General features: G+C 43.1%; 3 protein-coding genes and 1 long non-coding RNA gene across 6 annotated transcripts; 3 read left to right on the top strand and 1 right to left on the bottom strand.

Moving 5' to 3' along the window:
* The first annotated feature begins 1,816 nt into the window (after positions 1–1,816).
* Positions 1,817–4,296, top strand: LOC130524189 (trypsin-2-like). Its single transcript, XM_057030041.1, has 6 exons — positions 1,817–1,923; positions 2,155–2,223; positions 2,303–2,453; positions 2,595–2,736; positions 3,050–3,307; positions 3,873–4,296. The coding sequence occupies exons 2-6, from the start codon at positions 2,163–2,165 to the stop codon at positions 4,020–4,022; spliced, it is 762 nt and encodes a 253-aa protein (XP_056886021.1). The 5' UTR covers positions 1,817–1,923; positions 2,155–2,162; the 3' UTR covers positions 4,023–4,296.
* A 188-nt stretch (positions 4,297–4,484) lies between these two features.
* Positions 4,485–16,028, top strand: cdab (cytidine deaminase b). 3 transcript variants are annotated; one of them, XM_057029876.1, is made up of 4 exons: positions 4,485–4,707; positions 5,276–5,387; positions 5,875–5,932; positions 6,201–6,509. In XM_057029876.1, the coding sequence occupies exons 1-4, from the start codon at positions 4,521–4,523 to the stop codon at positions 6,318–6,320; spliced, it is 477 nt and encodes a 158-aa protein (XP_056885856.1). In that variant the 5' UTR covers positions 4,485–4,520; the 3' UTR covers positions 6,321–6,509. The 3 variants fall into 3 exon arrangements, with proteins under 3 accessions (XP_056885856.1, XP_056885855.1, XP_056885858.1); XM_057029875.1 differs by lacking the exons at positions 5,276–5,387; positions 5,875–5,932; positions 6,201–6,509 and adding exons at positions 15,031–15,142; positions 15,418–15,475; positions 15,744–16,028 and having other exon boundaries at positions 4,486–4,707; XM_057029878.1 differs by lacking the exons at positions 4,485–4,707; positions 5,276–5,387; positions 5,875–5,932; positions 6,201–6,509 and adding exons at positions 14,388–14,559; positions 15,031–15,142; positions 15,418–15,475; positions 15,744–16,028.
* LOC130524108 (uncharacterized) lies at positions 12,330–13,195 on the top strand. The gene is made up of 2 exons (XR_008950068.1): positions 12,330–12,931; positions 13,016–13,195. It is a non-coding gene; the product is annotated as an uncharacterized LOC130524108 (long non-coding RNA).
* On the bottom strand, positions 15,983–22,637 carry LOC130524097 (dnaJ homolog subfamily C member 16-like). The gene is made up of 15 exons (XM_057029862.1): positions 22,218–22,637; positions 22,014–22,080; positions 21,322–21,467; positions 21,059–21,234; positions 20,690–20,874; positions 20,367–20,471; positions 20,077–20,235; positions 19,821–19,951; positions 19,530–19,707; positions 19,225–19,407; positions 19,073–19,149; positions 18,833–18,913; positions 18,614–18,706; positions 18,179–18,349; positions 15,983–17,960 (listed from the first exon to the last, which is right to left on the bottom strand). The coding sequence occupies exons 1-15, from the start codon at positions 22,400–22,402 to the stop codon at positions 17,474–17,476; spliced, it is 2,424 nt and encodes an 807-aa protein (XP_056885842.1). The 5' UTR covers positions 22,403–22,637; the 3' UTR covers positions 15,983–17,473.
* Between the last annotated feature and the right edge of the window lie 69 nt (positions 22,638–22,706).

The following is a 22,706-nucleotide window of genomic DNA, read 5'->3' as shown; positions in this document are numbered from 1 at the left end:
CATCTGACTGATAAGACAGTGGTGTTCTGACATGTCCTGCTGGGAATAAGTGTCAGATATGACAATGACAACGTTTTAGAAGCAATCTTACAATGAATAGCTTTACATGGTGGGATGGAGAGATATTCCTGTTCAGTCTCTGTTATGTGGTTATGTTGACAGTTTCCTCACATTGGCACACCAGTGAGGAAGCACCAGGAGAGATTTTGGGTTCACTGCTCCCTTCGCCTGGTCAGGGTGAGTAAAGCCTAAAGGCTTAAGAATACAAGCGATCCTCATACTCAACAACACACTCCCATGGGAAAGAAATGAGGCGCCCCCGCTTCTGTGATTCCAGTGGGGTAACCTACCTCCCCTTCACCATCACAGCCATGGTCGCCTGACCTCTCGCCATCAAAAACTTCTACTTCATGATGTCATCTTTACCTTTGCAAACCCGGTGTTTAGGGTTGTAGATCTAACCCTAACCACTAATCCTAACTCCCTAACCTTAACCCCAACCTTAACCCCAACCCTAACCCCTAACCATTCCACTTTCTTCAGTGATATATCCCTCTGGGGGTAAACAATAAAACCACTTTTTATGCTTATTCTGCTTATGCTTTTTCAATCAAATACTTTTATTGGTTGTCCCATACATTCAGAAAAATATACTGATATAAATTTGCGGGGTCTTTCATTATTAGAGTTATTTTTGCTGAAACGACTTTGTAAAATCAATTTTTTTCTTCTCTTTACTTGACCTTTATTTTAATAGGATAAAAACCACAGAGAACAACTTCACCTTTACCTGGTCTGGAGAACATGCTTGCAATGAGTCAAACCCGTGAAATGGCTTTTGTGAGGCAATTTAAAACAGAACACTGTCTCCTCGGGTCGGCAGCTAAAAATCTGGGCGAGTCATCTTAACCTGGAGCTGAATCTCCATGTGCTCTGAACATAACCATCAAGATCTGAAAATCAATGTGAAGCGCACATAACATCACTGTTCGGATTTCAGTCTGAAACTTGGCACAAATGTACACATTTGCCCATGAGAACGGCCCAAATGACGGCGGCCTACCAGTGGCGGTCCCTGTGAGCAGAATCCACAGTCACTGCTGATCTGCTCTGCACGTGCAGCTTGGTGAAAGGCCTCACCGCACCGCTCTCTGTCCCTCACACAAAGACAACCTACTTGTCCTCTTGGTTTTGCACCTGGGGGGAGACAGAGTCGGCTATATGGTTTCATCCCAACAGTGGGACTCCCTCGGGGAGTGGAGAGTGCGTGGAGGAGCTGAGTTACTAACCTAAAGCCCGTGTGTGTGTGTGTGTGTGTCTGTGTGTGTGTGTAAGTGCGCAAGAACAAAAACAACAAGAGCTGGAATTCCAAAAGTGACCGGTCATTGGGCCAGGGACCGACTGATCCGGATAACCCTTAAACGGACTTGCTTAGAAAGCAGATTACGTCAGTCCAGTGTGTCCTGCAGCATTCTACCAGCAGAGGCTGACAAAATCATCATGCTCAGACATCACAGGCAGTGTAATTTGATTAATTTATTGGCCCCCATGCTATTCATTGCCATAGAGGGTAATTTTGTCTCCATTAGACGACAATAGCCTGAACCAATGAGGGCCAGCCCTTAGGAAGAGAGAGGCCATGAAAGAGAAGGCTGTGGGTTTTTGTCATGTACTAGGTCACACTGTGTTTTTCTGTGTGTGTGTGTGTGTGTTTGTGTGTGTGTCTGTGTGTGAGAGAGAGACACTTGGATAAAGTGCACAAAGGCAAGGAACAATGAGTATGACAGGGGTAAGAGTATAAAAGCCTTCGGAGCGTTCTCAGGCTTGGCTGTGATGTCCCGGTATGAGAGCAGCGTGTGAGGGTGGGTGTGCCAGTGTGTGGATGTTGGACCTGAACTCTATACTTAATTGGCTCCAGATTAGGTGAGTTTTGATGCTACTTTATTGGGAATTCATCAATTGAAAAATGAAACCATAGAAAGCGATAGCTTGAAAATTTGGCTGCGGAAGTTCCCGTCAGGAATAAACTCTGAACTTTCTTATCATTTTCATATGAGCCACAGTCTGGCCTGCAGAGCTAATTTATGCAGCCCATAAGACCCATTTGTATTCATGGCTTTGTCACTGAATTATTTCTTTGCGTGTTTTTTGTAGCTGCTACGATGAAGTTGACTCTGTTCTATCACCCCTTGCTTCACCTTCTCCTTATTATAAACCTCACAGGTGAGCAGAAATTGTCTTGTTTATTTGAAATGATAGCTTAAGTCATGGTCATTAACAAACCCTCCTCACTATCTCTCAGCTGTGATGGGGAAGCGAATCATCGGGGGAATAGTGGTGAAGCCTTACTCCATTAACCACCAAGCCTCCCTTCTATTCATGGACCACCACTTCTGTGGAGGCACACTCATCCACCGCCAGTGGGTGGTGTCTGCCGCCCACTGCTGGAGACCGTGAGTAACTGCAGCTTCAGAGCTTTCATGAATTCCAGTCGGAAGACTCACAAAAGAAAAAGGGCTGTTTGTCATGTGACATAAAAAGAACAATCAGAATATCTGATTTGAGTTCCCTCTTCTTGTTCTGTGCCCCCTCAGGAGCAGCATGATGAAGGTGGTCCTGGGAGAACATAACATCCACACCATAGAGGGCTTCGAACAGATATTCTCGGTCTCTGGCATCATCCGGCATTATAATTACAAACCTTGGTCATTCAATAATGACATAATGCTGATAAAGGTATGGAAAAGAAATATACAGATGTCCATGTAAACTTAATTCAAGCAAGACCCACGCAGCTCTGACACATTTTCTGCTAAGGTGGTGCCAGGAACGACCCAACCAGGTGTCACTGACAGCAGTTGGAATGATTGATAATCCACAGTGTATTCCTCTCAGAAACATGTGTCAATAATCTTAGACAGTGAGCCAGAATGTACAGACTGAAACCAAAGAGATATGCTAATAACAAGCTGTCCAGCTGTCACTATTGCCGTGCGCGGTGTTGTAATGTGCACTGAATGACTGAAGGGAAATGTCCTCTCTGGCTCAGTTGGACCGTCCGGCTAACATCAGCTCCAGGGTCAACTTGACAGCACTGCCAGACAGCAACACACCGCCCCTGACTGACAAGGCTGTGTGCACGGTCAGCGGCTGGGGCGTGACTTGGCTCCCCAGCCACGCTCAGTCACCTGAACTGAGGTCTGTGGACGTGAACATCTTTATCAACTGCTGGTTCTACTACTATTTCAGGATCACAGAGAACATGATCTGCGCCGGCTCCGTCCTGGGTGGAAAAGACGCCTGTCAGGTGTGTGCAGTCGTGCTTGTGTTGGAATAGGGACTAGAACAGCTTATTCCAATGTTCTTAAATCACAATTAATGATGACAAACGTCATTTCCATAAAAACTGCATGAATCATAGGGTCAGAGAGAGGACAAGCACTTTTTAAACAGGAAAAAAATCAAAGATCTAAATAAACACCAAACCATGGTCAATCAACATGGAAGAACCAACTGCAACCATCATCCTAAAACTGGGCCTGTGCAGAATCTCACTTCACTGTGGGGGAATTTGCTGTCTAAACATCTGAGACAGAAGCTGACAAAAGCTAAAATGATTTCTAGGAGATATTAACATTTTTCTGTCACTCTTCTGCACAATTTGTCTATATTTCTCCTTTTTAAAATAAGCATAAACATAAACTTTTAAAAAAAAAATCCTGCTTCCAAGAATTACAGGGGATGGTCGGATCCTTTATGGCAGATATTAATGATTACATATTTTTAAAATATTGAACCTGTGGCCTTTCAGAACTCCAAACGTACCCGTTGAGGACTTGAATTAACATTTGACCTCTCTGTTGCTTCTGCAGGGGGACTCGGGAGGTCCTCTCATATGTGATGGTAAATTTGAGGGCATTGTGTCCTGGGGCATCGGCTGTGCCTATGCTTACTTCCCCGGGGTCTACACCAAGGTTAGAAACTACGTTGAATGGATCAACTGGGTCACCCAGAACAATTGATGACGCTAACAGTGTTTTACACTGTCCATATAAGTGGTGGCTCCCAGAGGACAAGGTGGATGGACAAATTCATTGAGTGACTTTTGTTACACTCACTAACTGGAGCGCATGAGAAAGGACTCAGGATAATATTGCATACAGTCAAAAATAAGCCAAGTCTGACAATTACTGTACACACTCAAAAAAAGGCACTTTGGATTTTATAGGTAATATGTGTTGTTTTTCTCCTTATCACTATTTAGGAGTGGATTTAATAAAGATCCATATTTTCTCACACCGTCTGCTCGTTATTAATAATTACTTGAAGCAACATCCTGGACCTTCAGCTACTTGTTTTGATTGAAAGGCTGCTGCCAACAAGGACTCCTCTTATCTCATAACAGCCCAGTGACATCATACTGGGTGATTGGCTGTGTCATTTCCCCTCCCCTTTGACTCCAGCACATCCACATATAAAGCAGAGCAACAAAAGCCGCTCAGACACTCCAAAGAGCAGATATGTCCCAGGTCAACACCAAAAACCAGGCGATGAAGGCTGCGGATCACAGCTCTGCACAGTTGTCTGCAGAAATGATCAAGAAGCTGATTGAACAATCTCATGAAGCCAAAAAGCAAGCCTATTGTCCATACAGCAAGTTCAGAGTGGGGTCTGCCCTCCTGACTGCTGACAACCGTGTGATTACAGGTAAGGAACATAACAAACTTGTCTGTTTTAATAGTAGAGTGGTGGGTTTAACATTAACCACCAGAAAAAGGTCATGGGCTGACCTCAGTATCCGTTGCCCGGATAAATATTTGTATTTGCTATATTGCAAAAGCAAAAAGCAACAACCAAATGCTATTTCTACTGAAATAAGGGTGCATTGCAAAGTGTTGGGACTCCTCGGCTTAAAGGTTTTGATGGTTTTCCTATTAACAGTGGAAAATCCAACATTGGTGGGGGGTCTTCAAAGCAAGGCGGTCATAAACTCTAGTGATGTCATTGTTGATAAATGACAACAAAAACACAACAATATTGAAAATGTGCTGTAGTGAGTCTCTAACAGAAGTGCGTGCCACCGAAGTGCACACACAGCACACAAAACAACCTTTTAATCAATAATAACACTAGCTTAGCTAGTCAAACATTGCCGATGGGCTCATTTTTGCTTTCAGAAGTAAAACATTCTTCCTGGAGAAGAAATGTTCCCTGGATGAGTTTAAAGGTTGGTGACAAAGTCAAATATCCTGAAAATCACCTGAATCTTCCACAGGCTGCAACATGGAGAATGCATGTAACAACCTGGGAATCTGTGCTGAAAGAAACGCTGTGGCGAAGGCGGTGTCAGAAGGATGCAGGCAGTTCAAGGCCATTGCCATTGCCAGGTAAATTCTGCCTGTTCACGTTGGAAGGATGTGATAACACAACTTCCTGTAATATTTCACAAGCTCACACTGTTGAAATTCCCACATTACCAAACATCGAACTTTAAAAAAAAATAAAAAAATTCTGGTACGTCTTGAACTCATTATGAGCTGACTCACCTGTGAGCTCATAAAGGCTCCACCTAAATGGACAAAAGCAACAGAAATCAAATATACGTAGATAAGTTTTTCCCTCAGGGTTTAATCTCATTTGCGTATTAATAGAGGCTTTTTTTAAAAAAAAATCATTTGGGTTAGAAAAATTGCAAGGGGGGCCCAAGGATTCCAGCCTCTGCCCAACATTAATCCCCACCCGCTGTGAGGTGTGTTATTAAGAGTGGCTTCACATGACAGAAGAGCAGATAGCCTTACAGGAAATGCCTGCAGGACACGTGTCTTCAGCACTAATGCATTCACAAATGCAAATTTTCTTGTCTCTCCTTTCCAGTGACATGACTGAGAAGTACATCTCCCCGTGTGGTGGCTGCAGGCAGGTCTTGAGGGAGGTACGACGCCTCTGGTGGCTCTCGTGACTTTGGCTGTTTAAATTTTAAACTAAACTTGTTTCTATGTTGCGTCCAAGTTCATCCAGGCCATCGCGCCTCGGGCGCCTCCGTTAGGAGACGTTCCTCCTCTCACCTTATTGCATAATTGTCAGCATCTCTTGCAAATGCTGTCTTTTATTATTATGGAGGGTAATCATGCTCGGGAATATTTGAAAGGTTTCGTTAAAAATTGTCCCACGTGTTGTTCCTTTTGTCTTTGCCCATCCAGTTTGGGACAAATTGGAGAGTGTTCCTGAGCAAAGCTGATGGTTCTTACCTGGAGAGGACAGTGGAGGACCTGCTTCCGATCTCATTTGGTCCTGATGACCTGTCCAAAGTGTCTGAATAAGCACCAATTCATTCGGACCACACAAACGATCTGGTTCTCCCACTCTTTTACCGTCTATCCTACTATGTATTTTTAAATATTCATTAAACAAAGCTAAAATTAACAGATTAAACAAAACCTCTGAATAAGATCAAACCTTCTCTTGTTTTAAATAAATAAACCATTTTAAAGCTTTTTATTTTAAAAGAATTAAGTTGTACTTTCTTTGTTCATTGCCCCAGAATGCAAAATAGCTATTCCAATAAAGAGAAGAAGAGCAGATAAAGATGGTGGTACATTTTTACATTTTAAAATGATGGATTTTAGAGGTAATTATTTCATACAGAAATTATGACGTATGTCCGGAGAAAGATGTAGCTAATTTCATTTCACACAATAAAGGTGCAGAATCAAAGTTAACAGAGGGAAGAGACTGTGATCGCTAAGTTACAGACACTCTTCCACTATTCTCAACACTGTGTTAATGTCCGCTGGTACGCGTGAGCTGTCCTCAGCTCAGACACCTTGTGGTAAACCTTCTCATTTCGGATCCCGCTGTCGAGCTCCTTCTGCACTCTCTTGTCAGCCAACAAGCACAAAGGCCTTGTCGTTGGACCATAGTCTTGGTTTGTGCGTCGCTGTTCGTGTGTTGTTCACCAAAGGGATATGAATGCACATGTGGCGGGTTTCAAAAATGGCAGCTGGGAGTCCTGGGAATGCCTCAGTTCTTGGCCAATCAATGGCCGAAATCAACATTTTCATCTCAACTCAGCTCGACTCAGGATGTTTGGAAGGATCCAGTATGTGGAACGGAAAGCCAGCTAGAGTGGCGGCGAGTTGTGGGAAAGCCCCATTAAACGCGGCCTTATTCTCCCAAGAATGCGAGCCCAGATCTGGAACGGGACGCCGCGACATCCATTGATGGTGATTATCAGTATTAAGGAAGGAGAAGCATCCTGCATGGACAGAAGTTTAGAATAATTATGATATAACCTTTAACTGAGCAAGTAGCACAAAGCTAAGTAGGACTAGAGTGAAGCCGTCATCTGTGTTTGCATTCCCAAGGGAGTAGTAGACATGAGCAGAGCCGCGTTTGAAATCCATCCATCCATCCATCCTCTACCACTTATCCGGAGTCGGTCGCGGGGGCACTGCACTGCTCCCCCTTCCTCAGACGCCTGATGGTGGTCCAGAACCTTTTTGAGGCCGTCCGAAAGTCGTTCTCCATGGCCTCATCGAACTCTTCCCATGCCCGGGTCTTTGCCTCGGCAACAGCTGTAGCTGCACTCCGCTTGGCCTGCCGGTACCTATCTGCTGCCTCAGGAGTCTCACATTTTTTAATTTTCTAGTAAAGATAAAGAATAAATTGTACTATTTCTGGTATTAACACTTGTTTTGGTCACATTGTTACATTACCGTTGTGCTTGGCCTTACAGTACCTTACAGTGTCTCAACTATAATTAAAGCCGTGTCCTCAGTTCATAACGTTTGATCTAGAACATCAAATATTAGCTTATGCAAAGCCCAGGAATGAGCTATGATCAGCGCTAGATAGAAGGTTCAAGTCAGTTTAACTGTGAGCGGACAGTTTTCATCTACTTTGTTTTCATATTGATGAATAAATGTAACTGTGGTGTTTAATGGCGATTTAACATTGTGTGCTAAAGTTTTTTCAGAGTTGACAGCAAGACAGACTTACAGGCAGGCAGGCAGGCAGGCAGGCAGCAGGCAGGCAGGCAGGCAGGCAGCAGGCAGGCAGGCAGGCAGGCAGGCAGGCAGGCAGTCACTGTGCTTCATTGTTAAGATCAGGAGCAGTAAAATCACCTTAATGACACCCCACAGTTGGACAAACAATCGAATGCAACAAGCCTGGACTACAGCGACAAAAGGTGGGACTATTTGGGACCAAATCTGGTTTTACACAATTAAAATGGTGTCACCATGAAGTCGTCCCTCAGTGGGCCCCCACAGACAGTCTTTTTCTAGTCGATTCACCAAGTGGTTCCAGCTCCTGAACGACTTCTTTCCACACAGGCTCAATGTGAACGCAAGCGAAGCACCATTCAGAAGTGACTTTGATCAGATACGGCCTCTTGAAACTGTCGGGAAGGACTTCACTGGTAAACTGTGCGTGGTGAAACAGATACTTGCTGTCTGCAAAGTCCCTGGACCTGCAGGAGGGATGAATCATTCGTTTCTTTATGGATGCAGCAGCCAGGTTGATGTCAGGCACTTTGGCTGTGCTTCCAAACATGAGTTATTTCCATGTCTAAAGAGTAAAAAACCCATATCTGCTAATTGGCTATCTTGGAAAATAGAAAAAGAACTCATCAAAGAAGAAGCAGTTGTGGAAACCACTCCTTAAAACTCCAACTCCTTCCAAATCTCTGGGACATTGGCCATGCCATTGTTCAAAATGATAAAAACTACGTCCAATGGAGCCACTGGGTCCTCCAGAACCGCTGTTAAAACTCTGAGAATCTACTTGGGTTTTATCATGAATTTGCTGAGTGATTTTGTTTTAGTCTCACTTTGTGGATGATGTGAGACAAATGCACTTTGGATTTTACAACTAGTCTGGGATTGGCTATCATTCCCTCTCTCCCTTTATACCCACACATAAAAATGGGCAATGAAATCTCTTATTCACCGACCTCAGACTCCCTGGAGAGCAGCGATGGCGACCAAAAACGGGGCGGCGCAATTATCGGCAGAAACCATCAGATGCTGATCGACCAATCTCACGAAGTGAAAAAGCACTCACACTGTCCTTACAGTAAATTCAGAGTGGGGTCTGCTCTTCTGACCGCCGACAACCGCGTGATTACAGGTAAGGGAAACCGGTTAAACCCGCCTAATTGAATAAGAAAGTGGATCATTTAGTATTAAATATTTATGCAAGTGTAGTTGCTGTGCAGCGAAAGCATCATGTCTTGCATTTATTTTGTAGCACTCAAAACAGGTAAGGAGAATATTTGAAGTTGTTGGATTAGTGACGGACCTTTAATGTGGTACTCCACGAACTTTTATTTGAGGTAATACTGCGAGAAGAGGAAGTTGCAGAAGACATTCTTTTTAAGACGTTTTTCTTTGCTCATGGTGGACTCATTCCCTCAGGGGTGCAGCCAGCGAGGTAATCTGTTTTTCTTATGTTGCGTTTGTACGTGTTGTATATGTGAAACCTGTTTAATTGTGTGTTGTGCTAAACAGTTCGACGGTGGTGATGTCGTGCCAATAAATCATCTGTGTCAAAAGAACTGTGGTCCGTGCTTCTCTGACGGGAGTGATAGTCGAACTCGAGTCTGCTTCGACGGACCTGCTCGGGCCCAGCAAGGAGGCGCAGACGGCTCGTCAAGAAGGAAAAGCAGATAAGCCGATGTTTAACAAGAAGACACATGTTCAACGGTTTTCCACGAACGTCCACAAGTCAGACACACAAGTTAAAATGCTCTGAAAAGGGACACAAGTCTGGAAAACCACAAGGGACTGTGAAGTTTAGTGACAGTAGTCATAAGTTTAATGAGCAATTAATGTCGTTTACGTTTGATGTCTTATTTGAGCACCTCATTCGTTAAAGGGGTAATCTGTACATTTTGAAAGGTTTGAAATAATTCATGAGCATTTAAGTTTAGTCCTTTAATGCTTGCTTTAAGGGTTAATTAGAAGCAAAATTATCTTTAAGTTTATTGACCTGAGTGCCTCAAGAACATGTTTAGGGCTAAACTGCTTATGTCAGACAAGCTAATGACATATAGTTAATTTCTAAGTAATTCATTTGTCAAAAGTAAAAACTGTCACTCTGAAGTAGCCTTCAAATGGCAGAACCAGAGCAGATAGATGAGCCTGATGATGCACAAGTAGTCCAGTTTGAAGAGCCTCGTAGAAGTGAAAGAGACCGCACATTAACAGAAAAAGGAAAAGAATTTCACAAGGAAAAGACTAAAGGGCTACTTCTACGCTTTGACAGCATTTATGACCGCTGGAAAGCTCTCAGCATGGTTGCTAAAAGGTCTGTAATAAAAGAGGACCCTAGCAACATTCTAGAACAGGGGTCGGCAACCCAAAATGTTGAAAGAGCCACATTGAACCAAAAAAACCAAAAACCAAATCTGTCTGGAGCCGCAATAAATTAAAGCCTTATAAAAACTTTATTATGAAGTCAACACATGCTGTAAGTGTCTATATTAGCCCATTAAAAAAAAAAAAAATCAGTAGGCTACAAATACATAATGAGCAATCATGATTAAATGTTTATTTTCCCTGCAGCATCCTGGAGAGAATGACGCACCACGTGACCACTCTGCTGCACGATGGTGCTTTAACTTCCATTATAATGAGATCTTGAAATTAAATACTTATTATACACATTTTTGCAGCATTGGAAAACTTGTAGAATGTTTGTTGTGTTTTTCCTCCTACAGAAATTATATCAAAACAAAACATATATTCACACATCTTTTTACATTTTTATATTTTTGAAAAAGCTCCAGGGAGCCACTAGGGCGGCGCTAAAGAGCCACACGCGGCTCCAGAGCCGCGGGTTGCCGACCCCTGCCCTAGGGTTTTAGTTGATACCATCTAAATAAAGCTTTTTAATTATTTTTTTTATAATTTGTCACTTTAAATATATGTCACATCAACGTCAGCAGCCGTCGCCTTCACTTGCTGGTGGTACCACGGCGGGAACCCCTACCACTGTAAGCATGAAAAGAGCCCAAAAAAGAAAAAATTCGGAAGAAAATAGAGAGTTTAATGCAGCGTGGACATCTGCTTTTGCATTCACCGCCAATGACGCTGGCTTACCTGCGTGCTTGATATGTGGCGAGAAACTATCAAACAACAAAAAAAGTAACGTTGAAAGACATTTTCAAAGCAAGCATTTAGCATTTGCTGAAAAATACCCAACCGAAGATGATCGCCAGAGAGCAATTTCGGAATTGCAACGACAAGCTGAAGAGAGAAAACTATCTTTCAAAAAATGGATCAGCTCTCCACAGTCAACTACAGCTGCTAGTTTTTTGGCAGCTCAGGAGATCGTGAAGAGGGGTAAGCCGTTCACAGACGGAGAATACATAAAAGAAACGTTTATTCAAATATCAGAGCATCTATTCTCCGATTTTAAAAACAAAAATGAAATTGTTCAGAAAATTAAAGACATGCCTCTCTCTGCAAAGACTGTTAAGGACAGGACCATTAAAATGGCAGCAAATATCAGTAGTAAGCAAATTGATGATATTAATTCAGCTCAAGCATTTTCAATTGCCTGTGATGAGTCAAGTGATGTAAACGATATTGAGCAGATAGCACTGTTATGCAGGTACGCCAATGCTAATGGGCCGCAGGAAGAACTGATTGAACTCATACCGCTTAAGGGCCAAACTCGGGGGCAGGACATTTGTGATGCTGTTGTGAGTTGTCTAAAAGATAAAGGGATAAACACCACTCACCTAGTGTCGGTATCTACTGTCGGGGCGCCAAGTATGAGAGGAGCACAGAAGGGCTTTGTGAATTTACTTCAAAAGTCACTGGGCCGAGATCTGATGACGTTTCACTGCATTATCCACTTTGCGCACAAACATTTCCCCCTGAATGTGTGGAAGTAATGAACCTTGTTATTAAGATAGTGAACAAAATAATTGCGAATGGGTTAAGCCACCGACAGTTTTGTTCGTTGTTAGAAGAAGTCGAAAACACGTATTCAGATCTCCTGCTGCACAACAGAGTCCGGTGGCTGTCCAGGGGGGAGGTGCTGAAACGCTTCGCTGCCTGTCTGGAGCACGTAAAAACCTTCTTGGGAAATAAAGGCCTTGGGTATCCGGAACTGGAAGACCCATCTTGGCTGGAAAAGTTTTACTTCATGGTGGACATGACAAGTTACTTGAACATGCTGAATAAAAATCTCCAAGGACAGGGAAGCACGGCACTGCACATGCTGGAGGAGATTTTGGCATTTGAGCGCAAGATGACAGTGTTCGCCAGAGATGTACAAAATGGCACGCTCTCTCACTTCCCCTCCCGAAGAGAGTTCAAAGAAGCAAACAATCACATAAATTGTGATTATTTCCACCGTGCCATTACTGCAATGCAAGCTGCATTTGAAAAAAGGTTCAGTGAGTTCAGAAAGGAGAAACAGACTCTCTCTTTCCCTGTCGCACCACTGAACAGCGACCCATCCCTGCTGAACACATCCGCATTCACAGGAGTAAGTAAGCCTGATCTAGAAATTGAACTGGCCGATATTGCGGATAAAGTTTTGTGGGTTAACAAGTTTAAATCCCTGTCAGCGGATCTTGAAGAAGTCGTCCGTCAGAGGGCTACTCTCGCTAAAGAGCACAAATGGAGTGATATGGAAAAACTACCCCAACCCGACAAACTTATTTTTGCAACATGGAATGCCATTCCCGACACCTATATCAACATGAAAAGGTGTGCATTTGGAGTCCTATCCATCTTTGGCTCAACTTACTTATGCGAGCAAGTTTTCTCAAGCATGAACATTATAAAGTCCAAATACTGCTCCCGCTTCACCAGCGAGACTCTACAGTCCTGCGTGAAGATAAAAGTCACATCTTACAGCGCCGACATAGGGAAGATCTGCAGGGAAATGCAGACACAGAAATCTCACTAAACAGGTAAGAGGAACATAATTTAATAAGCTATTTTTTCAAAAAAAATCCTCATACTCAGAACTGATGTAGTTTTTTTTGTATTTTAAGGTGCGTCCATTGATCACTGGCTGGCTGCCAACAAACCCGAAGAGGACGGGAGAACGCATGGGTTACTACTATTAAACATATGTATATATACATATATATATTAAAGTGGGCTTGTTTGTTGTATTCACTGGTTTCAACTGTTAAAATTTAAATAAAGATTAAAACTTAGAAGTTTATAAACTCTGTAATTTTTTGCGGCTCCAGACACATTTTTTTGGGAGGGGGGTGGGCAAAGTGGCTCTTTTGATAAAAAAGGTTGCCGACCCCTGATCTAGAACATCAAATATTAGCTGATGCAAAGTCCAGGAATGAGCTATGATCAGCACCAGATAGAAGGTTCAAGTCAGTTTAACTGTGAGCAGACAGTTTTCATCTACTTTGTTTTTTCATATTGATGAATAAATGTAACTGTGGTGTTTAATGGCGATTTAACATTGTGTGCTAAAGTTTTTGCAGGCAGGCAGGGAGGCAGGCAGGCAGGAAGGCAGGCAGGCAGGCACTGTGTTTCATTGTTAAGATCAGGAGCAGTAAAATCACCTTAATGACACCCCACAGTTGGACAAACAATCGAATGCAACAAGCCTGGACTACAGCGACAAAAGGTGGGACTATTTGGGACCAAATCTGGTTTTACACAATTAAAATGGTGTCACCATGAAGTCGTCCCTCAGTGGGCCCCCACAGACAGTCTTTTTCTAGTCGATTCACCAAGTGGCTCCAGCTCCTGAACGACTTCTTTCCACACAGGCTCAATGTGAACGCAAGCGAAGCACCATTCAGAGGTGACTTTGATCAGATACGGCCTCTTGAAACTGTCGGGAAGGACTTCACTGGTAAACTGTGCGTGGTGAAACAGATACTTGCTGTCTGCAAAGTCCCTGGACCTGCAGGAGGGATGAATCATTTGTTTCTTTATGGATGCAGCAGCCAGGTTGATGTCAGGCACTTTGGCTGTGCTTCCAAACATGAGTTATTTCCATGTCTAAAGAGTAAAAAACCCATATCTGCTGATTGGCTATCTTGGAAAATAGAAAAAGAACTCATCAAAGAAGAAGCAGTTGTGGAAACCACTCCTTAAAACTCCAACTCCTTCCAAATCTCTGGGACATTGGCCATGCCATTGTTCAAAATGATAAAAACTACGTCCAATGGAGCCACTGGGTCCTCCAGAACTGCTGATAAAACTCTGAGAATCTACTTGGGTTTTATCATGAATTTGCTGAGTGATTTTGTTTTAGTCTCACTTTGTGGATGATGTCAGACAAATGCACTTTGGATTTTACAAAGAGTCTGTGATTGGCTATCATTCCCTCTCCCCCTTTATACCCACACATAAAAATGGGCAATGAAATCTCTCATTCACCGACCTCAGACTCCCTGGAGAGCAGCGATGGCGAACAAAAACGAGGCGGCGCAATTATCGGCAGAAACCATCAAGATGCTGATCGACCAATCTCACGAAGTGAAAAAGCACTCACACTGTCCTTACAGTAAATTCAGAGTGGGGTCTGCTCTTCTGACCGTCGACAACCGCGTGATTACAGGTAAGGGAAACCGGTTAAACCCGCCTAATTGAATAAGAAAGTGGATCATTTAGTATTAAATATTTATGCAAGTGTAGTTGCTGTGCAGCGAAAGCATCATGTCTTGCATTTATTTTGTAGCACTCAAAATAGGTAAAGGAGAATATTTGAAGTTGTTGGATTGCAACTACATACTGGAGCTTGACCTTCTGATAAGTGAACGCTTATCAGAAACATATGGTACAACACATGCTAACAAGATAAAATAATTCTCTTCAAAGTACAGAAAGGTGAAATTCCTTCAACATTTTAGAGGATGAGCAGACAAAAGTAAAGATAGACTTTAATTTATTCATGAAACATGAAAAGTGGGGCTAATAACATCTCATGTTTGTTCACGTCTGCACAAAAACAGGTTAGACCAAGAAAAGGTTACGCAGTCAAAATCAGATCCCTGATAAACATTCTTAAATTCACTGGACTCTTCCACAGGCTGCAATGTGGAGAATGCATGTTTCTACCTGGGATTTTGTGCTGAAAGAAACGCTATAGCCAAGGCAGTGTCAGAAGGGAGCAAAAAATTCAAGGCCATTGCGATTGCCAGGTAAGTTCTGCACGTCCACACAGGAAGAATATGGTGACACAACTTCCTGTAACGTTTCACACACTCGCATCGTATACCCACCACTCGTTATTCCCCAGCACAGTCTGAACATCTTAAGTGGACTCACTCAGCCAACCAGCATTTGGCAGCATTAGTCAATCCCCACCAGCCCTTGAGGTGTTCCATGAATGTTGCCAGTTCACAGGATGGACATGAAAAATGGGGTCAGCATTAATATATTCACAACTGCAGTTTTCCTCCTTTCTTCTTCCCAGTGACATGACTGACCAGTTCATCTCCCCGTGTGGTGCCTGCAGGCAGTACATGCGGGAGGTAAGTTGAGCCCCACACCTGCCATTTGCTTAGATCTTCTCCTCCGTTTTACCTTCTTGAAAACCATCTTCAGTCCATAGAGATTAAGCTCATTTTTATCATGTCACAGTACGTGTTGTACGACTAAAAAAGTGGTGGTAACTATTTAATGAGGTGTTTACTCTTATTATCATGGGTGGTGCTCATCCAGCTGTAAACATTGTTTATTTAAACTGTTTCATTGCCAAATAAAATCTAGTAAATGTTTCTTTTGTCTTTGCCTAATCAGTTTGGGACAAACTGGAGAGTGTTCCTGTCAAAACCCGACGGTTCTTACCTGGAGAGAACACTAGAGGACCTGCTTCCCGTTTCCTTCGGGCCCGAAGATCCATTCAGGCCCAGAGTGTCTCAATAAAATCTGCACAGCAGAACCTCACAAACAAGCTGGTCCCTCTCACTCTTTTGCTGGGTGTCCTATTGCTATTATCCATTTAATGGAGCCAAATTAAAACAGCAACAGCCACTGCATATGATCAAACATATCCTTTTAATAAATAAAACATTTTAAAATTTCTTTATAAGTTACACTTTGTTTGAACCTAATGTCCAAAGGAGCAAAGAACAAACAAGAATGAAGAAAACAAGCAGCAAATTATTCCATTACAGAGAAAATGATCTCATAAAGATAGTGATTAAAAAGTCATCAGTGCAAACTCCTTAAACATTTATGATGATTTAGAGCTGCGTATTCCATGCACATTACAGTGGCTCATGAATGAACTTTTACCTGGACAACTGGAACATATTTCCCTGATATCAATCCAGGCATTTTTTCTTTTTAGCAAAATCTAAACCAAAATTAAACAAAAAAGCAAATTTAAATATTGAAGGTACCACTTATATCAAATTCTACATGTATTATTTAATATAATGCCTAAAGAGCAGCACCTTTGGGGTGGGAGAAAGACTTACTGTGGGTTTTGGTGCATGAATGTACAGATAATGATGATAAGACAGAAAACAACTAACAGCACACCCCTGTATTTGAGGTGTGTTCACATCCCACCTGTTTTCTGCAACAGGAAATGCAATATGTTTTTTGTTTTCTTGGCCTTGTACAGTAGTAAGTAGTGTTAATTTCTTTTGACATAATGAATTTAACAAAAAGTCACAAAGATGAGACTGTGATCATTATTACAACACATTATTACACACATATTGCAGCAGGCTAGGATTATGGATGATAGACTATGTAAAAACAGATGACACAAGAACCCCAAAAAAGGTTCATGCTATCTTGGTTGCCCCCTGGTGGTGGATTGTAGTAAAGGGACATCCCAAACAGTCCCAAAATTTGGACTGAACTGGAGAAAGACAAAAAAAAATCAAAGTTCTGCTGAAAAGAATAATGTAAGATGAGCTGCTTACGACTCAGTGGATGTCTGTGTTGAGGGATTACGTCACCAGGCCGATAGTTGCAAATATCCCGGCGGCTGTGTTCAGGTGCTGAGCTTCTCGTACAGCACACGGAAACGTGTGTCCACCTTTGTGTGCATCAGTGGCCAGTACCATTTAGTCTCCTTGTATGGGGGTTAAAAGCATACACGCATATACACACCTACAACACCTGTGACCGGTGTGTGCAGCTGCCACTCAGATTTAGACTGCACTTCATCAGCTTTTTTGGGTTAGATGGTTAGAAACTGCACTGATCCAGTTTATCCATCATTCTGTCTTGACACAGGATATCTTACTAATCATCTTACACTTCAGATTTTAACTCCATTAGATTGTGTTTAAAACGTTTGTGGGCGCAATCTATTGCAAGAGATCAACCTCCAGCTGTCAGAGAGTTTTTAAAAAAAACTACGTAACAGGCTGCAGCATTACAGTGTTATAAGCTATCGAAAAGACTTAAATAAACGTTTGAAAATTCAATAATATTCGGCATATTTCTAAATACCTAAATAGGAGGCAATACCGTGTATATGAATCAAATTTTGTATGTTTCTGATCACCTCAGCTCTCTGTGGAGGAGTTGATTGTACTTTCATTGAGTGAGGGCCATACAGGCACCCACAATCTGGGTAGGGTTCCCTCCATTAACCTCTCCATCCACAGTCCCAGCCTGTCAAGCTTGTGGTGGACTTCAATGCTCATGGCTCTTTTAGATCTCGTAGGTACGGCCCCATCCTCCCGGGAATGCGACCTGGATCTGGAATGGGAGCTGGAGCTGGAGCTGGATCTGGACCGGGACTTTCTCCGGCTCTCAGCAGAGGCCTCAAACGATGAGTCAGGATCATCCCCCGTGAAGACGGGTTTGAAGAGGCAGAAGTACTTCTTGTAACCATTGAGGGCCAGCACGTGGCCGCTGTAGTCTAAAGTCGACTCATCCTCGTCCGAGTGACCCGAGCCCTGCATTGTGTCGGATGTTAATCGAAGGAGCGACGGCATCCAGTGACGGTGCTTATCAGCATTAAGGAAGGAGAAGTGTAGAGTTTGAGTCCTGCAGGGATGGAAGGTTTAGACTTATGACACAACCTGTAACTGGGCCTTAAATCTCAAATACTTTTATTTTTAATGTGAATATCTCAGAGAGAGCACAAAATTAAGCAGGCACAGAGTGCAACTGTAATGTGTGTTCTTAAGTCAGTTCATTTCTTTAAACAAAGATGAAGAATAAATTGAGTCTGCAGAAGATGCAAATGTGTTCCTGCGACTTACCCGGAGAAAGAAAAAACCTCTTTGGCAAATTTCCGGAGCAAGGCCGTCTTAGAGGCGTTGGTCAGCACCAGGACGATGTTGATGTGTCCCGGTCTGAGCTTGACCAGGTTGCTGGTGTAGGTGACGTCCGTCAGCTCGGTCACTTCCACAAAGTCTTTCCTCGGAGGACGGCTGCACAGCAAATGAGAAACATGGGAAAGAAAATGAACTTTTCTATTCAAGCCACAGTAGTGAACTTATAAAACATTTTAATACGGTACTTATAAAACTTATATATAAAAACTTATATTTTTATATATACTATTTCTATTAATAGTGTTTTTGTGTCAGAGTTGGTCCCAGACTTGATGAATTCTGAAACATCTACTTATAATCACTTGTTTAGGCCAATTTGTGAAATCAGGAGTTTCCTGTGAAGCAATGCCGCTACCTTACCTTGTAGTGCTGGCTCTACTCGACGCCATGTCGTCAGATTGTGGCGTTTGCTCTTTTGGTTTTGGTTTCTGTGGTTTGCTCTCACCCGGTTCACTGGGGGGGGGAAAAGGGCACAGCTGACTTATATAAGAGCAAAATGTGTAACAAGGGCTTTTCCTCCAAGTAATTTTAATTGAATCGTGATATTTTTAATATGTCCCAGACTGAATCTCTCTTTACCTGAAGGCCTGAATAATGACAGTACCAAAGAGAATGAAGAGCGCTGAGAAGATCAGCGACAGGATGGGCATCATCTCTCGCCTTGAACAGAGAAACGCATCATAAAAACACAGCAGCCTCATTAAGCACGGCCTCTCGGTGACGTGATATTAGACTTGTCCCGAAACCTTGATTCTGATAATTCATTAAAATGAATCTGGTCTCATTCGAATACCAGTACACAGACACACCCAATCATACCAGTTTGAGTAGAGAAGGTCATCGTACACCTGAAGGATGTAATCATATGCGGCGTTCATCCACTGAATGATAAATATCTGAAAGAAAACAATGACATTTATCACAATTATCCAGTAAAAAAAGTCTCCCAGTCAATGTAGAAGGTGTCTTACTGGTGCCATCTCATTGTTGAGCTCTGGCAATGTGGCGTCAGAGCTCAAATATGTGGGGTCTTTTTGAAGGAGCTCCAGTTGTTCATGAAGCCTATATTTATCTTCTTCACTGCCATTCCAGCCTCCACTCACTGAGCGGTACAACGCCTTACCAGCCTGGCTCCGCCGCTCAAGGATCACCACCTGTTTGTGGGTTTAAAAAGCACTTCTGAGGACAGATATGACACATCACGCTCGCAGGCTAGATTTGGGCAATCCTTCAGCTCCGTGCACTTATTTGAGGTGAATGTGCTTCGTCCACTGACCTGAGGGGAAAGTACGGCCTGATTATGGAGCAGAGCCTGGCACAGAGGCTGCTGGTGATGCTGGTAGACATATGCAAACCGCAGCACCTCTTTTTTGTTAGCTGAAGCAAAGTCCAGGAAGGCCTTATTGCCTGCGCTGAAGTCTTGGTTATCACCTGTGATCAGCAGCACACAGTACCTGTTGAAAGGTTACAGTCAGTTTCACTGCTAAGACAATCTACGGGCACTTCATATTAACATAGGATGTTGAATGGGTCTTCGAGAAAGACGCTTTGCTTGATCAGGTCTTACTTTCTCCGACGGTGGAACTGTTTGACGGGACACAGCTCATCGAAAAGCTGCTGGTTGACCAACCGTGGCACCTGCAGAAACTTGTTGTTGGAGACAAACTCATCCAGGATCTGGCGCTTCATCCCCCTGGCCTGCATGGTTGAAGTGGTGAAAGAACAAGAAAATGTCAAAATGCAGAAGAAAAAGACAAATCCAACTTCTCTTATGATGCAGAAAATACATGTTCATGGTTTTATTGCTTCAACGCGGGTCCCACCTGAATGATGTCCACAGGTTTCTCTGTGTCCTCCTTAAAAAGCATCATGGTGGGGGCATACGTGTTCACGTTGAACTGCTTCAGCAGCCGAGTGCTGTGTTTGCCAGCCTGGTCTACGTAGCCAAAACGGACAAAATCTCTGAAGGAAAACGCCGTAAGCTGGAACGTAGGACAAACAGTCAGGCCAGACGATTTACTACCCACGTTATGCGACCAGAAAGTATTCTTTTTTAAAAATATAGCGCAATTAATTTGACGTTTGCGTGTGCCTACACATGAATACTGCTTACTTTGTAGAGCAGGGGAGCAACAGGAGGCTGGTCGAAGATGATAACGCTTGGCTTGTTTTCTGACTGCCAGCCAGCCAGAAAACTCACATAGTTGTCATCAGTGATCTGGACGAATGAGGACAGAGTTTAAAATCTAGTCTAAAGAATTAAACTGTATCATTCAAGCCTGAATTTAGATTTAAAACACAAGACCGTTCATGGCGTATCATGTATTTATTTCAAAACATTTTGATCAGAGATCAATGAATCTGGGCAGAACAGTAGACATTAGACTTTGATTGATTTAACTTTAAAGAAAACATGCCAGGGTAACATCTGATTACCTTTTCAACCAGTTTTGTGGGCAGAAGGTCTTCGACGAACTGCCGCAGGTGCTCTCGTACCACAGCCTGATGGAAGAAAGTCACCCTGCCTTTCACCAGTCCGATAATGGAAGGAGCGCGATGAGCCCCCAGATGACTGGCCAGACGTCGCTCGTAACCCAGGTCCACAATACCGATGCCAACACCTTTTATGCAAGTGAAAGACGTGAAACTGCACTGACTGCATTTTGAGATCCGCTTTTAATCATTTATTTGTCTTTTCCAATTTTGTGTAAATAGTGATGAACATTTTTAATTGTGGAGTTTAAAGATCAGACTTATTCATACATTATGAAGTCATCCCTCAATGGGCTTTGATAGCAGACTCACCAAGTGGCTCCAGCTCCTGAACGACTTCTTTCCACACAGGCTCAATGTGAACGCAAGCGAAGCACCATTCAGAAGTGACTTTGATCAGATACGGCCTCTTGAAACTGTCCGGAAGGACTTCACTTGTAAACTGTGCGTGGTGAAACAGATACTTGCTGTCTGCAAAGTCCCTGGACCTGCAGGAGGGATAACATGATTGTCCCAATAACATAATTTATTTCCATGTATAGAGAGTAAAAAACACATATCTGCTAATGGGATACCTTTGAAAGTGGAAAAAGGACTCATCAAAGAAGAAGCTGTTGTGGAAACCATGGTAACTGTGATGCTGTGAATGCCCAGTGTGCTGGTTTTCATCCATCTGCCCGTATCGGTCAAAGTTGGACCTTCGCTCCTCATTAGACAGGATCTGGGGGGAGGGAAGAAAACTGTGCTATTAATACTCTAACTGAAGCAAACTCTTAAAAAAATGTAATTCCCAAAGACTCTAGCCACTCTGGACTTGAGTAATGTGGCGATGTAACATTCTTTTCTTTTCTCGTATGATAATTAGTAGACTTAACATGTCACAGTACATGAGACGTCTTATACTATTTCAAAGACATGGGTTCCATTTTGAGTTAAATACTGTAACATGGGTATGGATGTAGACAACATTTCTGACATTGACCTTGTAGAGACAAATCCAGTCCTCGAGGGCTGTAAGCCAGCCAGGATTTCTGTCCTACTTGGTAGATACGCCTTCACCTGGAATCCCACTTTCCCTGGAAGAAGCGTTTTCTGCCTGGTAGGACATAAATCCCGGCTGGACCATTGCCCTGAGGACGGGATTGGTGCACCCCTGATAGACTTGCATGTCCTGCATGGTAGTATCACAATACTAGCAGGGTTTGTCTCGTCCCTGAAGGGAGTCACAGGTAACTTCAACCGTGGATGTGATGTGATATACACCCACCTCGTAGGACTTGGAAATCTTAATAAACATGTCTTCAGCTGCCGGATCCTTGTTCTTGTCTGGATGCCTAAAGGAGAACAATTGCTCTTAAATCACAGCGGGTTGTAAACGGTGATTAAAAGTGCTCTACATAAGGGTCCTGATTATGTATTTTTAGCTGAATCGGTGTCGAAACGAGGCAACTGATGTCAGTCAACTACTCACCATTCTTTGGCGAGATTTTTGTACGCCTTTTTAATTTCTGCTTGGCTCGCACTTCTACTGACACCCAGGATTTTGTAGGGATCATATTCGGCGGTCGTTTCTCCCAGGTGTCCAATTAAAATTACTAGAAAAATGGCGAACAGAACCGGACGTATCCGATGCTTTCTGGTTCCTCTCTTCACCATCCTCGCTTGTCAGTGTCCTCTTCCAACGCTACCGACAGCTAGCTTCCAGACCGTCCACCACACTAACGTTGCAAGGCTAATTCGGTCGCAAGCGCAAACAAACGAAAGGCTGAGACGATCATTGCATTTTCAGAGATGCGGGTTTTGTGCATGATAACGGAGAAAAAGGCGGCGTCAGTTGGTAAATTTAATATGATGCCATGTTTTCTAGCTAGCGCAAAGTGTCGGTGTCATGCCGACAACGGAGGGTTTGGCTTCCGGTTACCCCTTTCAAAGTAAAAGCCGTGTGTCTGCTTCGTGGACG

Source organism: Takifugu flavidus, chromosome 4, assembly GCF_003711565.1.
Source record: "Takifugu flavidus isolate HTHZ2018 chromosome 4, ASM371156v2, whole genome shotgun sequence".
In the NCBI taxonomy this organism is placed as follows: Eukaryota; Metazoa; Chordata; class Actinopteri; order Tetraodontiformes; family Tetraodontidae; genus Takifugu; species Takifugu flavidus.
This window is presented reverse-complemented; position numbering and strand designations above follow the sequence as displayed.

What these genes read in the sequence shown, in the direction of transcription:
- LOC130524189 (XM_057030041.1), top strand. Translation starts at nt 2,163, where the DNA reads ATGAAGTTGACTCTGTTCTATCACCCCTTGCTTCACCTTCTCCTTATT. An exon ending in GCCGCCCACTGCTGGAGACC is followed by an intron (nt 2,454 to 2,594) that starts GTGAGTAACTGC and finishes GTGCCCCCTCAG; the next exon opens with GAGCAGCATGATGAAGGTGG. An exon ending in ATGACATAATGCTGATAAAG is followed by an intron (nt 2,737 to 3,049) that starts GTATGGAAAAGA and finishes TCTCTGGCTCAG; the next exon opens with TTGGACCGTCCGGCTAACAT.
- cdab (XM_057029875.1), top strand. Translation starts at nt 4,521, where the DNA reads ATGTCCCAGGTCAACACCAAAAACCAGGCGATGAAGGCTGCGGATCAC. An exon ending in TGACAACCGTGTGATTACAG is followed by an intron (nt 4,708 to 15,030) that starts GTAAGGAACATA and finishes ACTCTTCCACAG; the next exon opens with GCTGCAATGTGGAGAATGCA. An exon ending in GCAGGCAGTACATGCGGGAG is followed by an intron (nt 15,476 to 15,743) that starts GTAAGTTGAGCC and finishes TTGCCTAATCAG; the next exon opens with TTTGGGACAAACTGGAGAGT.
- LOC130524097 (XM_057029862.1), bottom strand. Translation starts at nt 22,402, where the DNA reads ATGGTGAAGAGAGGAACCAGAAAGCATCGGATACGTCCGGTTCTGTTC. An exon ending in AAAAATCTCGCCAAAGAATG is followed by an intron (nt 22,081 to 22,217) that starts GTGAGTAGTTGA and finishes GTTCTCCTTTAG; the next exon opens with GCATCCAGACAAGAACAAGG. An exon ending in TCCTTTTTCCACTTTCAAAG is followed by an intron (nt 21,235 to 21,321) that starts GTATCCCATTAG and finishes TCCCTCCTGCAG; the next exon opens with GTCCAGGGACTTTGCAGACA.